Raw genomic sequence first — 15116 nt, 5'->3', positions numbered from 1 at the left:
ACCACTTGCAGGAGTACTAGTGAAAGCCACTCAATGGCATAATTCGGAATTGTGGACAGGAAATGCAGCATGGCTGTCCCCTTTTTGCACCAAAGACGCCAGATGTGCGGGGCTGGGGATTTTTTGTTTGTGAGCATGAAGGAATATTTCAGTGGCAGCAGTGTCCCGAGAAAGAAGCCACTCATGTACCCAATGTGACCGAGTTGAGATAGCCCCGTCCGCATACATGTGGCCTACCTTCCCCAGAGAGGCATGATGGCTATGAAGGAGAGCTGACATGTGATTTCATCTTTCTTATAATTGCCAAATTCTGACTTATTTGCATTAGTTAGCTATTCAACACACCATGTGATGATGTTATGCAGACAAAATAGTGTACCTAACAGCAGCTGTGCATTTGTTTCCAACATGAGGTAGTCCACGGAATCACCAAGCCAGTAGAAGAGTAAAACTTTTCAAGCCATTGGTAATGTAAGCTTGCGAGTTTTTATGAGAGCATGTAGTCCAGGAAGTGCATTTTAAAACACTACACTACATTTACCATTTATTTAGATGCCTCCAATGGGTTCATATGACACTGCATCGCAATTATTGCCAGAGTCAGACATTTGATACAACATGAATAATTGGGAAATGAAATGCAATGTTACCATATACAGCCACAGGCTGAAGAAAGGCATAAGCCAGCCCTGAATATAATGTCCTGGCCTACAGCAGCTGCCAAGGAAAGCCCATGGGACAAGAGAAAGATGCTGCATGTGCACACACGGCTTTCTGTATGTTAATTTTCTCACAAGCACCCTAGGATTTGTCAATGCCGAGTCACACGCATTATTGCACGTTTATATTATTGTAAGTATTATTGCAAGTAAAACTCTCTTTTTTATTTGTTCATGAGAGCCAATTTATGCAATAAAATGGCACGTCCCAGGCTTTGTAGAGATCACAGTTTTTATTTTCACATAACATCTGGAGAGCTTTCTAAATGTTGAGGTACCAACAACAGCCACCACTTATTTTATTGAGAAACAAAAGTGCCAGTTTAAAATTAATAGCAGTCTCATACATGAAAGAGCATTTTGATATCAATATTCTCTGGTACTGAGCTGCCATCATGTCACTAAATTCTAAATACACACATACCATATTATAATGATCTCTCAATTCATGAACTTTCTGATGATGATGATGATGTGAATTGATCTTTCGTGTCTGCCTACCACTACAACAAGAAATGCAGACTGTGTCAGGCAAACGGTGCAGTGCCATGTCCCATTAGTTTTCACCAGTATCTGAACATCTCAGTGTGCTATAAGTACTCGCATTCTTCAGCAGGATGTGAAACATACTCAGGACGTCGCCTATAGTTGCAGATTCAATACACAGACTGCAACACACTGTGTGCAACGAAAAGACATGAAGCATCAGCCTGCACAGAGCAATTCCGGTACCTCCAGTCTCCACATGGTGTACAGGTGATGTGGCAATTGTGAAACTCGCGGCATACAATGCCTGCAGTCTTTAAATAGGAGCCAGACTAGCAGGAACACACCACACAGCACAGCCACAAGTGATGTGTTTCAGTATATACAGTGTGTTTGTCAGGTTTTAATGTCTGCTGCATTGGGATTCTCTGCCACAGAAAGCATAGGTATTCAATGTCTACTAAAGCTGAGCTATGAAGAAGCCAAGCTTGAAACATCTCTTTCCTTTTCCAAAGTGGCATGGTACTCTAAATGCAGGAATTATGAGTAAGGCTTGGCAGTTAAACCAACCCTCGGAAGGCGAGTGCTAGTTTTGGTTTCAAGGAACATGTGGGATCCAAGCGGTTGCCGGACATCCTAACTTGTTTTTTTTTCTCTCTCTCTTTTCATGAATTTTAAATCGGGCGAAGTGCGGGAGGTGGTTGTCTTCATGTGTCTGTCAAGCTTACCTCCGCTCACCCTTGCCACTCGCTCAGTGATATCACAAGTCGGATCGGGCTCGGTCATCTGCTTCGGTTGTCTTCCCAAGTATGAAGATGGGAAAGATAAGACAGAGAAGCTTGATCAGGTGTGCAACAAACAGAAGACGCAGGAAACCAGATCAACCAAGCATTAGACGAAGATGGCTAAATCGGGGCATCACATGTGTTGCGCGGGAATTACAGTTCTGCGAAGTTTTTCAGGTTTTCTAATAAGAGCTGGTAAGAACAAGTATTTCACTTTATTTTCTGAGCAGGTATTCATTTTGCACTAGTAAATCAGTTCTGTGCAAGCCTGAGTGGACTGACATAGAAGCAGTATCGCTCGACCCATTCGTCATGATGGCAGCCTATCTGCTGTCTGTGAAACACTTGTACTGAAGGGCTTGAGCATGTGTTTGTTGGACTATACATTTTGTGCACTCATTCCTTTGTTGACACATGCAGCCAAGGCTAAAGAAAAAAAGACAGCGGTGAAGTTTTATCAAATTTCAGGAGGATGCACGCACGTAATTTATCGTTGCGTTTTGATACATCATTATTGAGATATCATACTGAAGAAAGTTGAAGTTCTCTATTTTATCTAAATTTTGGAGCTGAGACTGTACCATAAGCTCCGTTACCTTGCTTTAGGCTTAGCTTCAGTGTGTGCAAGTTTGTGAGCACCTGTATTATAGACAAGGCACAATGTTATTTGTTTTGCCTATACTGTACTTCACTATATAAGGCTGTATATCAGGCTATAGTTATGATCAAGTACAGACTATTTAATGTCAATTAAGTACGAACTGGTAATCCCCCTTGTGATGAAGAGTGCTATTAAGTTTTTTTAAAGCATTGTTGTTTACTTGCGTTGCTGTTGTGTCAAAATAGTGTCCTAATACTTGCCGTGATTTTCTGTATATATGAATACGATGTAAAGGATGATGACAGGCAGATTACATGAGCCTGTAAGCGCTATAGAAATTGCTCTCTCATTCGGCATGTAGTTCAAATAATGAGAGCAATTGTAGGCTACTTCCTGTTCATGCAGATGCATGTAGCCAGTTTAAAATTCTGTGGGTCCTTACTTCTCGTACAATGAAATACGTGTATTGTACTCTGCCTTCTTTCTGTAAGCCACAAACTGTGTCGCAATCATAGCATACTGGATAGTCAAGTTCCGTGTGACCAGCCCCTGATGGTTAATTTTCGCATTGGCTTGGATCTTCTGGAATCTATGTTCGCTCATTATGTACAAATTTCAGTTGTGAATGAAAATTGCTTCTGCAGATTGACACTTTCACACTGCGTGGAGGTCAGTCTTTTTCTGTACAGAATGAGTGAATAAAAATAAAACATAAAACATCTGCCAACTTTAGCTGATCCACTTCACAACACGTGAACAAAATTAACGACTGATGGTACCAGGAAGTTATTTTCTTCATACTACCCCCCACTATATCTGTGGACTAGTTAAACTGTAGCCCTAAACTTAACCACAAGTTAGTAATTTCAAAGCGACTAGTTTCACGAAATGATGAAATTCAATATATTACCTGTGAACATTGGTAGTTAATGACGGTTTGCTATATAAATATTTTTCATTATAATTGCTCGAGACTGATGTGTATAAGCGTTGTCCCAGTGCTTTAAAATATGAATAAAAGCTTCCAAGGTTAATGCGGCAGAAAAAAAGCGCTTTATAAACACGGCATACTTCAGCGGGTTCTGCTCCGCGATTTGGCCAATGTCACCACGCGGCCAGCGGACCTGCAAGAGAGCACGAACACAGCCCAGTTGCATGTGAAGTGGGAAAGGAGGGCATTGCGGCAAGCCTCCTCCTCCTGGTGGCGCGCCCTCTCCCTCTACCTTCTGACCTCATCAGTGATGTCATAAAGGCCTTGTTTTGTTTGTGAATTATTTCCAGTTGGATATCCGGCAACCGCCAGTGGTGGAAGCAGCGCTGCCGCCTCGTATCGGCAAGGGACCGAGTGCCCCAGGGGGGGTTATAGGGAGTTTTCATCCCTTGGTTAAACTAGGAAAGGTGCACAATAGCAGCCATGTCCCACCTTCACAATCGGGGTGTCCCGCATCTGCTTCGCAAGCGAACAGCGTCTGATGGTCTTGTGCAGAGAGGTTCATATCGTAGAATGTTAGTGGCTCACGGCGAGTAGCAGTCAGGAAGCGCGAGTACTCGGCGCCTCGCAGCAGCGACAGCGGGTTGCGCCACACCTTGCACTCGCCAGCCGAGGAAGGCGTGGGCATTGAGGAGGGGCCCCTGTCGGGGGGCCGATCCCCCTCGGCCTCCTCTGCACCACCCCCCAGCCATGGAGAGAGGTGGTTCAGAGACACCTGCTCGATGAATGACGTCCCATACTTGCGGAAGTACCACCACTCGAAGATCTACAGGCACAGGAACAATTCAGCATATATTGTAATACAAGTGAAAGACCCTTCCTTCCAATCTATCAGATGATCACAGCAGCCATATGCTGAGCTTTGTGAAAATTTGCTGTAGTAAGAGCTCAACAATGACACTCCAAAGCCTTTATCCCAATTAAAATGCAAGAAATATAGATATCTGCGCGTAATAACGGCCATTGAAGATAACAATGGAGGGAAGTGCTTGATTCCGGTTAAGGCAGAAAGCTGAACTAGTTAGTTTGAACAATATAACAAGTTCACAGTGCTAGAAAAAGAACCCCACGAATGAATGTTAGAATATGTCAGACTAATGATTCTTGTTGTGGGTAAGCCATGCCATTTCATTTAATGGCTTCTCACTCGCCTAACCAATAGTACCACTGCTAAGTACTTTGTTTTGCAGACAAAATTTAATAAAATGAAGAGCTTGCTGCCGAGCACTCTGCCCCTCATATATTGCTTGCGTGAATTGTTGCTGCCAACAAGTGACAATATAGGCAACAGTACAATGCAGGACAACTTCTGGCTTAACTTGAATAATAAGTTGTCAAAAGGGACTGAGAATGTGTGAAGTAGATGGTGACTTTTGCACAGGCAGCATTCTGAAATGTCATGACTAATTCCCCAAGCACCTCACTCTATTCCTTGGCATCAAATATGTGCTGAGCAACATTAAAGTTTTCTTGACAATCTGACTGATAACAGAAGCATCTTACACTATGATGTAACATGAGCTCTTCAGGCAAAAGGTTCCACGTCCTAACGAGGACATGATCATTCAAACTGAACAAAGTAATTGAATGATTCTACATAGGTAACTGTGTCTTTTATCAATTCCTGTTGTCAAGAATGGCGAGTTGCGCAACAAGATTGCCACCTTGCCACCCGATTACGACAAGGGGTGCAAGACGCGCACCTCTCCCTCTCCGTCGCCGCAGCTGGGAGGCGTTCAAAGAAACGGCCTTTGCGCTGGAATCCGCCGCCTTCCTCCAGCCCCTTCGACATTGTGACGGGACGAGTTCGGTGCGTGGACAATGATTCCAGAGTTCCCCAACGCGGAGCTGATTTGACACGCCTGGACAAGCCGCCGTGGGGACGACGTATTTTTGTGCTTCTCACGGTTCGGAGTGGCGCGGAACAACGAGCGACGCTCGTTCGGCAACGATAGTTTCCCGGAACGGCACCCCGCGCGGTTGCCTCTGTGTACAGAGCGCGGTTGCCTTTGTGTACGTAAACTGATCTTCAGAGCAGCTGCGAGTTGGTGATGTGTAAACGAACAGTCGCCGCGTCGTAGGAACGGCGGATCGAGTGTATAAAAACTGTGGTTGTGCGAATGCTGAGGACACACTTCTCTTGAGCAGTCATGTTAGACTGGTTCACTTCTCTCATGCAGTCCTGTTGGACTAATACTCTTTTTCTCAAGCAGTCATGTTAGACTGAGTTAATTTCTGTAAATAAACCCTTTTCCTCGTTCTCGATGAGAAGCAGTTCTTCACTTCATCAACGATCTCAGCGTAAATAAGTTGGACGACGGCATGGGCCAGCTACCTTCGAATTCATGCCGTACTCCAATCTTGGCAAAGGACCACGGACGATGGGATTGAGCCCCCAATCCTGACAACTGGCTGACAGCGGTGAGATGGACTTTGCGACATGGTGCTGTATCTGCGGTGAGTGCTTGGTTTTTGCTTTGACTCTCTAGGCTTCATTTTGTGGTTGTTCTGTTTAGAACAGTAGGGAAGCTAGATTGTTGTGTCTTAGCTAGGTTGTGTTTTCCTAGCTAGATTTAGAGAGCAGAATCAAGGCAGTAAAGCAGCAGTCATGGAGTTAAGGACATTGCTGAGAGACGAGTTGTTGATTGTTGGTGAGGAACTGGGCCTAGATGTACGCAAGGAAATGCTCAAATCGGAATTATTGGAGCTAATTTCCAATCAGGCCAGTGAGCAAGATATTGAAATGGGATTGGAACTTCTCAAAAAGAGAGAGAAACGGGAAATAGAAAGAGAAGAACGGGACCGAGAAAGAGAAGAAAGGGACAGAGAAAAGCAAGAGAGAGAGGAACGCGATAAAGATCGCGAGTTTCAGTTAAGGAAAATGCAACTTGAACTTGAAAGCAAACGTTTGGAGTTGTCTCAAGGAAGTGAAGGCGCTCTGGGACGATCAAGTGAGGCAGAATCGTACCGCATGGACAGGCTATTAAAGCCATTTGAGGTCGGGACCGACATAGGCTTGTTCCTGTGCAATTTTGAAAGGACTTGCGAGAAGATGAACTTCGGCCCGAGTACATGGCCACAGCGGTTGCTGTCTATGTTGCCGTGTGAGGCGGCGGAAGTAATCGCCAGACTGAGTGTGCAGGATGCATATGATTATGCAAAAGTTAAGGCTAGTCTCCTGAAGAAATACCGCCTTTCAGCCGAAGCTTTTCGGCAAAGGTTTAGGAGCACAGGCAAGAAAGATAGCGAGGGATATCCGGAGTTTGCATATAGCTTAAAGGCCAACCTAGTCGAGTGGCTTAAAAGCGCGGAAGCGTACGACAGCAGAGACATGATCATTGAATGCATGTGTCTAGAGCAGTTTTACAAAACCATCCCCCAAGCTGTGAAACTGTGGGTGCAAGACAGAGGGAATGTAAACACTGTGGAAAGGGCGGCCGAATTAGCCGAAGAGTACGCAACCCGTAGAAAGTTGAACGCCGAGGACGGAAACTTGGACGGTCGAAATGGACCGCGGAAACCATTTCCGTTCAAAAGGAGTGCGCAGACTAGACAAGCGGAGCCTGTAGACATGGCGGAAAAGCCCGCAGAAAAGAGCGAGGAGAAACTTAACGAAGAAACTGCACAAAAAGAACAGAAAAGAAAATTCGAATCTTTTAGACCAATTCGCTGTTACAAATGCCACAAACTGGGACATATAGGTGTAAACTGCGAGAAGCCTAGCGTAGTTTTTTCCTACGTGGAGGAAAAAGATGAGAATATGGAACTTTTAAGTCCATATCTCCACGACCTGCAAGTTAATGGAAAACCATGCCGAGTGCTAAGAGACAGTGCCGCCACGCTGGACATTGTCCATCCGTCTTACGTGATGGTAGATGACTTCACCGGAGAAGTAGCATGGATAAAACAGGTTGTAGAAGAACACAGCGTGTGTCTGCCCATGGCCAAAGTCAAAATCAGTGGACCATTCGGGGAGCTAGAGACTGAGGCTGCAGTTTCCAAATTTTTGTCACTGCAGTATCCCTACATCTTTTCGAATCGTTCGAATCAGTTACTGCGTGACAGAGGGCTCAAACTGGGAGAGGGCATAGTACAGGCATTGACCCGAGGCCAAGCTCGTAAGATCGCGGCGCTTTCGGCTGAAAATGCTCAAGCTCCTCCAGCTGAAGCAGAAAAGGGGATAGCTTCAATACCCGAATCCGAGCTAGGCCCGAGGGACAAAAGAACAGTTGAGGAGAGCCTGCCAGTTGACCAGCTCAATGAGAGCGTAGCACTACAGTGTCAGAGTTCTAGCCTGCAGGAAGAGCATGCAGACGCGCTCACAAGCGAGACAGGGTCGTTATTATCACCGGCCTCAAAGAACTTTGATCAACTCTTACGCGTGGATAGAGAGTCACTGGCAGCTGAGCAAAAGAATGATGAGAGCTTAGCTAAATTACGTGACACAGCTAAAGAAGGCATTGCTAGGCGCAACGTAACGATACATGAGAAAGGAGGATTGTTGTATCGGCATTACAGAGATCGAAAGGGTAGGATTTTAGATCAGTTAGTCATACCTACTAAGTATAGGGAGGACCTTTTGAGTCTTTGTCATGGAAATGGGTGGTCCGGCCACCTAGGCATAAACAAATCAAAGGAAAGATTGCTTATGGAATACTACTGGCCTGGCTGTTTCAAAGATGTAGAAAACTTTGTAAGATCGTGCGACGCCTGCCAGCGTTCTGGTAAACCAGGAGAGACTTGGAAAGCTCCACTGAAGGTAGTGCCCTTAATAACAGAGCCTTTCAGACGACTTGTAATAGACACGGTAGGGCCTCTTCCAAAAACAAAATCAGGCTACAGGTACTTGTTTACCATGCTGTGTCCGGCCACCAAGTTTCCAGAAGCAATCCCTTTGAAAGAGCTCAGCTCCACCGAAGTAGTAGACGCGCTTTTGACAGTGTTTGCACGAGTTGGGTTTCCAGCCGAAATTCAGGCAGATCAAGGGTCAGTATTCACGAGCGCACTGACTTCCACATTCTTGCAAAAGTGCGGGGTAAAGTTAATACACAGTTCTGTCTATCACCCTCAGTCAAACAGTGTAGAGAGGTGGCATTCGGTGCTTAAGCGAGTTTTGCGTGCGCTCTGTTACGAGCACAAGGAGGACTGGGAGAACTGTCTGCCGGCAACTTTGTTTGCTTTGCGAACGGTTCCACATGAAGCAACAGGGTTCTCACCAGCAGAACTAGTGTATGGGAGGACACTCCGGTCTCCACTGAGAATGTTAAGAGAGATGTGGGAGGAAAGAGGGGAGAGTCGAACCGTGGTTGAATACGTGCTAAATTTACTGGAACGGCTAAGCGCAACCCAGAAATTAGTCGGAAAGAACATGGCAATAGCTCAAATGAACGCCAAAGTCTATTACGACAAGAATGCGAGGCTTCGTACGTTTAAAGTTGACTTAACGATGAAAGCGGAAAAGTGTAGGTTTGGTTGTTCGCAGGTTACTTATCTGGGTCATGTTGTCGGTCAGGACATGAGACGGCCGGCTGAGCTGAAAATAGCGACGATTGGAGATTTTTCTCAGCCGCGCACGAAAACGGACGTTCGTTCATTTTTGGGACTTGTGGGGTACTATCAACGGTACATTCCGAATTACTCGCAATTGGCAAGTCCATTAACAGACGCCCTCCGAAAGGGAGCACCGAGTAACGTACACTGGGATAAGGACAAAGAGAACGCTTTCCAAAGTTTGAAAACGCTATTGGTTTCTCGCCCTGTGCTTCGCGCGCCAGACTACACAAAGGAATTCATAGTTCAATGCGACGCAAGCGACAGAGGTATGGGCGTGGTACTTAGTCAGGTCGGCGACGATAACGAGGAGCATCCTATCCTCTACGCCAGCCGTAAACTAAATGTAAGAGAGGAAGCCTACAGCGCTTCAGAGAAGGAATGCGCTTGTTTGGTTTGGGCCGCCCAGAAGTTGTCGTGTTACTTGTACGGAGCGAAGTTCATCTTCGAGACCGACCACTGTCCTCTGACGTGGCTCAATCAAATGTCACACAAAAACGGCCGCTTGCTCCGATGGAGCCTCACTCTCCAAGAGTACAACTTCTCCGTTAGATATAAGAAGGGAAAGTTGCATAGCAATGCGGATGGTTTGAGCAGGCTAATTTGAATTCTGCGTTTGAGGGTCCCGCCTAAATTTTGGGGTTACTAGTGTTAGCTTTTCTTTAGGCGAAGAAAATCCCCTCTCATTCAGCAGAATTCCCTCCATTAATTGCTGAATTTGTCAGCAGGAATTTGCTTCAGAAATTGGCATAGTGAAATGTAGCATTTTTTTTGTTTCTACACTTATGTTGTTGTTGTTTTTTTTTTGAAGCCTAGCGAGTCTAAAGTGAGAGCCAATGCACGTCATCTCGGCGCAGAGCCGTGTTGTGGGGTTCATTTTGCAGTTGCCTGTCCTTGTTGAATGTTTTGGGGCGGTGACATCAATGCACAAGTGGTCGCTGCGAGCCAAGACATCAATCCCCCCCCCTGACCAACAGCCGTTCTCTTCCTGCCTAGCGGTTGTCAGCGCTAGACAGTCGAGACTTTTCGGGCCATGGAGGCGCTGTCAAGAATGGCGAGTTGCGCAACAAGATTGCCACCTTGCCACCCGATTACGACAAGGGGTGCAAGACGCGCACCTCTCCCTCTCCGTCGCCGCAGCTGGGAGGCGTTCAAAGAAACGGCCTTTGCGCTGGAATCCGCCGCCTTCCTCCAGCCCCTTCGACATTGTGACGGGACGAGTTCGGTGCGTGGACAATGATTCCAGAGTTCCCCAACGCGGAGCTGATTTGACACGCCTGGACAAGCCGCCGTGGGGACGACGTATTTTTGTGCTTCTCACGGTTCGGAGTGGCGCGGAACAACGAGCGACGCTCGTTCGGCAACGATAGTTTCCCGGAACGGCACCCCGCGCGGTTGCCTCTGTGTACAGAGCGCGGTTGCCTTTGTGTACGTAAACTGATCTTCAGAGCAGCTGCGAGTTGGTGATGTGTAAACGAACAGTCGCCGCGTCGTAGGAACGGCGGATCGAGTGTATAAAAACTGTGGTTGTGCGAATGCTGAGGACACACTTCTCTTGAGCAGTCATGTTAGACTGGTTCACTTCTCTCATGCAGTCCTGTTGGACTAATACTCTTTTTCTCAAGCAGTCATGTTAGACTGAGTTAATTTCTGTAAATAAACCCTTTTCCTCGTTCTCGATGAGAAGCAGTTCTTCACTTCATCAACGATCTCAGCGTAAATAAGTTGGACGACGGCATGGGCCAGCTACCTTCGAATTCATGCCGTACTCCAATCTTGGCAAAGGACCACGGACGATGGGATTGAGCCCCCAATCCTGACACTGTGCAGGTAGCATTAGGATATATTTTGCTCACAGAATAAGGTAGCACTGTTATTAATAAGTTTACTATTCCTGACAAGTCATGAGAAATATTTGCCTCAGAGTATGGTAGCTGTGCAAAAATAACCATCATACAGAACAGTTTACAACACATCTAAACCCGCCGTGGTTGCTCAGTGGCTATGGTGTTGGGCTGCTGAGCACGAGGTCGCGGGATCGAATCCCGGCCACGGCGGCCGCATTTCGATGGGGGCGAAATGCGAAAACACCCGTGTGCTTAGATTTAGGTGCACGTTAAAGAACCCCAGGTGGTCAAAATTTTCGGAGTCCTCCACTACGGCGTGCCTCATAATCAGAAAGTGGTTTTGGCACGTGAAACTCCAAATATTATTATTACAACACATCTAAATCTAAAAAGTATATTTCTTTTTATGAAGAACACCGCTTTTCTAACCCTTACTGTGTGCTGCACTGTTCAAAAAACATTATGAATGCCTAATATTAAATAAATGGTGTCACTACAATTTACGTATTGTAGCGGACAGACGCACACACTATAGTGCACTTTATGGCAGAGCAAGATTATTCGAAATTATTGAGAGTCACGATCTCGTGTGTCAGAAACCGCAGCAGCAAATGATGGTCACGCTAATTTATAGCTTTGCCCAACAAACACGAAAGCTGGCCCTCCATCATAAACGTCCAAAGAGCTCGTGCAAAGATTGGCATGTCATGCAAGCGGCCAGAAGCGAGTCCGCACGCGAGAGATGTGATGCGAGTCGAGTTCTCGAACTCACCAATATCAGGCCGGAGATCAGGGACGAGGTCCCCGTGAGAGCAACGTAGAACTTCGGCGTGAGCGTGTTCAGGAAGACGGAAGCTGAAAGCATTTAGCGAAATGTCACAGCAACCGGGAGAAAAATGATACGCACCTCCCTAAACGTCGGCACATGTGGCGCGTCACCCAACAGCTGTGAGCGAGATCGCAAGGATGCACGAGTACGCTGAGCTAGCCGGGCGGTGTTTATAATGTAGCATGTTATACAATTATGAGACCAACAAAGCGTCACAACATAGTTCACGTAGGCTACGCAAGTGCAATACTCCGTCACTCACCCATCATCTAGACAGCGGTTTCGTGGTGCTCCGAGAAGTCGGGCACCGTCCACGACTTGAGAAAACACTTCGAGCGTTCAGTTGTAGGAGTTTTTTAGGCTGTGATAGTGCTCGCAATGAAGAGTTATACCGTGAGCAGGTACTTCATGCCGCTGTACCACCGCAGAAAGATCGGCATGACCGCGAGACGAAGTCCTACTTTTAAGCGCGCATCTGAAACATCGGGGACGGTCCCAAAGGTACTTGGCTAGCTACGAAATTGGAAGGCTAGCCGTAGTGCAAAGGCGGTGTTCACATTGAATATATTGACAACGAAGGTGCGAACACAGAGTTGCATTCACTGCAATGCTGCAAAAATTAGCACACACAAATCACAAACGAAAAACAACGTCTGCTAGCCGTCTGAAGCCTGCACTAGCTTCTAATGGATGAGCAACTTCGCCTGATGTTGCCTGAGGTTTGAGGCGTAGGAAACTCTATGGTTTGAGGTGCTTGTGAAGCACCACAGGAAGTCAGCGCCACCGCATCTCTCCAGCTGGCCACAGCCGCCGATGGTCGTCGCGCAGAAACATGAATGCCTCTAGCCATGGCGATGTTTGAGGAGAGGCGCAGCACGAAGATTTTGCTTGATGACACGCTACCACTCTCGTGTGTAATTGAATCGTTTGAAAATGTGCAAGGCCATACTGTGAGTATGTTTCATCGCTCAGAGACTTTGCGCATGTGTGTACGTGATGTCTCCGCTAATGTCGTCTTCCACACCTCCCCTGACACTCGTTTCACTCCGTGGAGGATACGCCTCCACCACCGTCAGATCGCCTTTTCTATTTGACGTGGGATATTTTTTACTCGTCGATAATTTGTTTGCTTGTTGCTCCTCCTGACATTCCCGTCTCATTGCGTAGTTTGCCGCGTGTGGTGTTTCTGCTAAGCTGTGCACACGACTCCGCTGCTGTTGACGATAAGGACGTTTGCAGCTCGTTGAATGTAGAGCCAATATAGGTATCGGTTCATGGAAGTTTTGCCACCCGCAATTCGCCTCAACTATCATGAGCATACGGTGCCAACTTCGTGCATCACAATAAACTTGCTGATTTTTTTTCTTCTATCCTTGTATATCTACTCGTTGTTTCTGCTAGTGGGGACATGCATAACTGCCTTGAGAGCAGCGCGATTGCAACGTAGCATAGCAGCGAACGCAATTGTGTTGATGCACCGACCAACACTCATTACTTGGTGTTTCCAATAGTATTTGTAATATGTAATGATCACTACCCAGGTCAATATTGGAGTTATTCCAGCCAGCGTTCGCTAAATTTGACCCAAAAGTAAGGTCTGGGGTGGAGTCCCTGCATGTAGATGTACCGCACCTAGTGGGATAAGCTGGGTCTGTGACATTGACTCTACATTGACTGGGATCTTTTTTGGAAAGCAAGGAAAAGCAGAGCTGAGACAGAGACAGGACAAAAGAAAGCACTCAAAACTTGGACCACACAGCTCAGGGAAGATGTAAAGGCGGCAACGAAGGATATTACCACGGAGGAGGATATCGAAATCATGGACAGTAGGCTGGTGCACTTGATTGAAGCCAAACAATATATGTTAAAAAGATGGAAAACGCAACGGCTGAACAGGAGACTCAGGAAACGCATAGCATTGTTGAATAGGGAGATTGAAGAACACTCCAGGAATTTACAGAAACACCAATGGGATGAGCTTTGTAATTCCATAGATGGTCGAATCAGATGTGGTGGAAATTGGAACTTACTTAGACATTTGCTTCATGAGAACGACACGAAATCTAATAGGAGAACAGCAGTAGCACGACTCGTCCATCGTGAGAGTCATGACACAATGGAGGAGGCCATTCTGGATCGGCTCGCAGCTAAGTATTTACCACTTAAGGATAGCAATGAGAGTACAGACCTGCCTGAATATACAGGGGAAGACTGTGAGCCTATGGATCAAGACTTCACAGGAAGCGAAGTTCGCGCAGCCCTGTACGACCTCAACAGTAGATCTGCTGCCGGTCCAGATGGCATTTCCAATAGGCTGTTGAAAAATTTGGACGATGATTCTATAAAATATTTAACAGAGTATTTCATCGAACTCTGGAAGAACGGTGATTATCCGAAGGAATGGAGAATTGCTAACACAATTCTTATTCCCAAACCAGGCAAGCAACTCAGTCTAGATAACCTAAGACTCATATCATTAACATCATGTCTGGGCAAAACCATGGAGCATGTCATACTGAATAGACTGACTAAGTATGTAGAAAACAGAAATGTTCTTCCACATAACCTGATCGGTTTCCGTCCTGGACTTTCGACTCAAGATGCAATGCTTTTAATCAAACATCAGCTTATTCTTGCTAGCCCTTTACATACGAGAGCTCTTCAAGGCCTAGATGTAGAAAAGGCCTTTGATCGCATCAAGCACAGGTCCATATTGGATATCCTCTCGGAGATGGGATTGGGTAAGTGATTGCACAATATAGTCAAAGCCTTTCTCGGTGGCCGTTCTGCTTGTCTCAGGTTAGGCAAACTCCAATCGAAAACCCTGGAACTTGGGAATCGTTGGACACCACAAGGGTGTGTCCTATCTCCCATGTTATTTAATTTGGCAATGTCAAAAGTGGCTCGAGGTCTTGCGCAGATTGAGGGTATCCACTTTGCTATATATGCAGATGACTAGAACGACAGAAAGCTGAGCTAGTTGGTAAGGATTCATAATGCAAAATGAATCGAACGGCGTTCGTGTTGTCCACTTCTCTACTCTTGTGTCCTGTCTGCACGCCTCACTTCTATTATATGCAGATGATGTAACAATCTGGAGTGCTGAAGGTAATATGGGACAAACAGAGACCAAACTACAGGAAAGCATTTATGTGGTAGAAACAACACTTGAGTGTATGGGACTGAACTGCCCTGCTAAAAAAATAAGAACTATTGGTATTACAGAGCAGTAAGCGTCGGTGCAAGCCGAACGGATATATCCCAGAGGAAGAACCCCGCATTGACATATACGCCAAGAACAGAGAACC

General features: G+C 46.1%; 2 protein-coding genes across 3 annotated transcripts in view; one reads left to right on the top strand and one right to left on the bottom strand.

Annotated features, from left to right (window-relative positions):
- Positions 1–12211, bottom strand: part of LOC135904026 (suppressor of tumorigenicity 7 protein homolog) — a 55867-nt gene extending 43656 nt beyond the window's left edge. The window contains exons 1-3 of one of the 2 annotated variants that reach the window (XM_065434588.2): positions 12071–12211; positions 11752–11834; positions 4015–4348 (exon numbers count right to left, since the gene is read on the bottom strand). In XM_065434588.2, coding sequence (XP_065290660.1) covers positions 4015–4348; positions 11752–11834; positions 12071–12077 — 424 coding nt within the window. In that variant the 5' untranslated portion in view covers positions 12078–12211. Of the gene's footprint in view, positions 1–4014; positions 4349–11751; positions 11845–12070 lie in introns of those variants that run through there. The other variant, XM_065434586.2, reaches the window with a different exon arrangement.
- Positions 12212–12616: 405 nt separating this feature from the next.
- Positions 12617–15116, top strand: part of LOC135904025 (PX domain-containing protein kinase-like protein) — an 83070-nt gene continuing 80570 nt past the window's right edge. The window contains exon 1 of the mRNA XM_065434585.2: positions 12617–12758. Within this exon, the coding sequence (XP_065290657.1) occupies positions 12645–12758 (114 nt within the window). The 5' untranslated portion in view covers positions 12617–12644. The remainder of the gene's footprint in view (positions 12759–15116) is intronic.

The sequence above is a fragment of the Dermacentor albipictus genome, chromosome 5, assembly GCF_038994185.2.
Source record: "Dermacentor albipictus isolate Rhodes 1998 colony chromosome 5, USDA_Dalb.pri_finalv2, whole genome shotgun sequence".
NCBI lineage: Eukaryota > Metazoa > Arthropoda > Arachnida > Ixodida > Ixodidae > Dermacentor > Dermacentor albipictus.
This window is presented reverse-complemented; position numbering and strand designations above follow the sequence as displayed.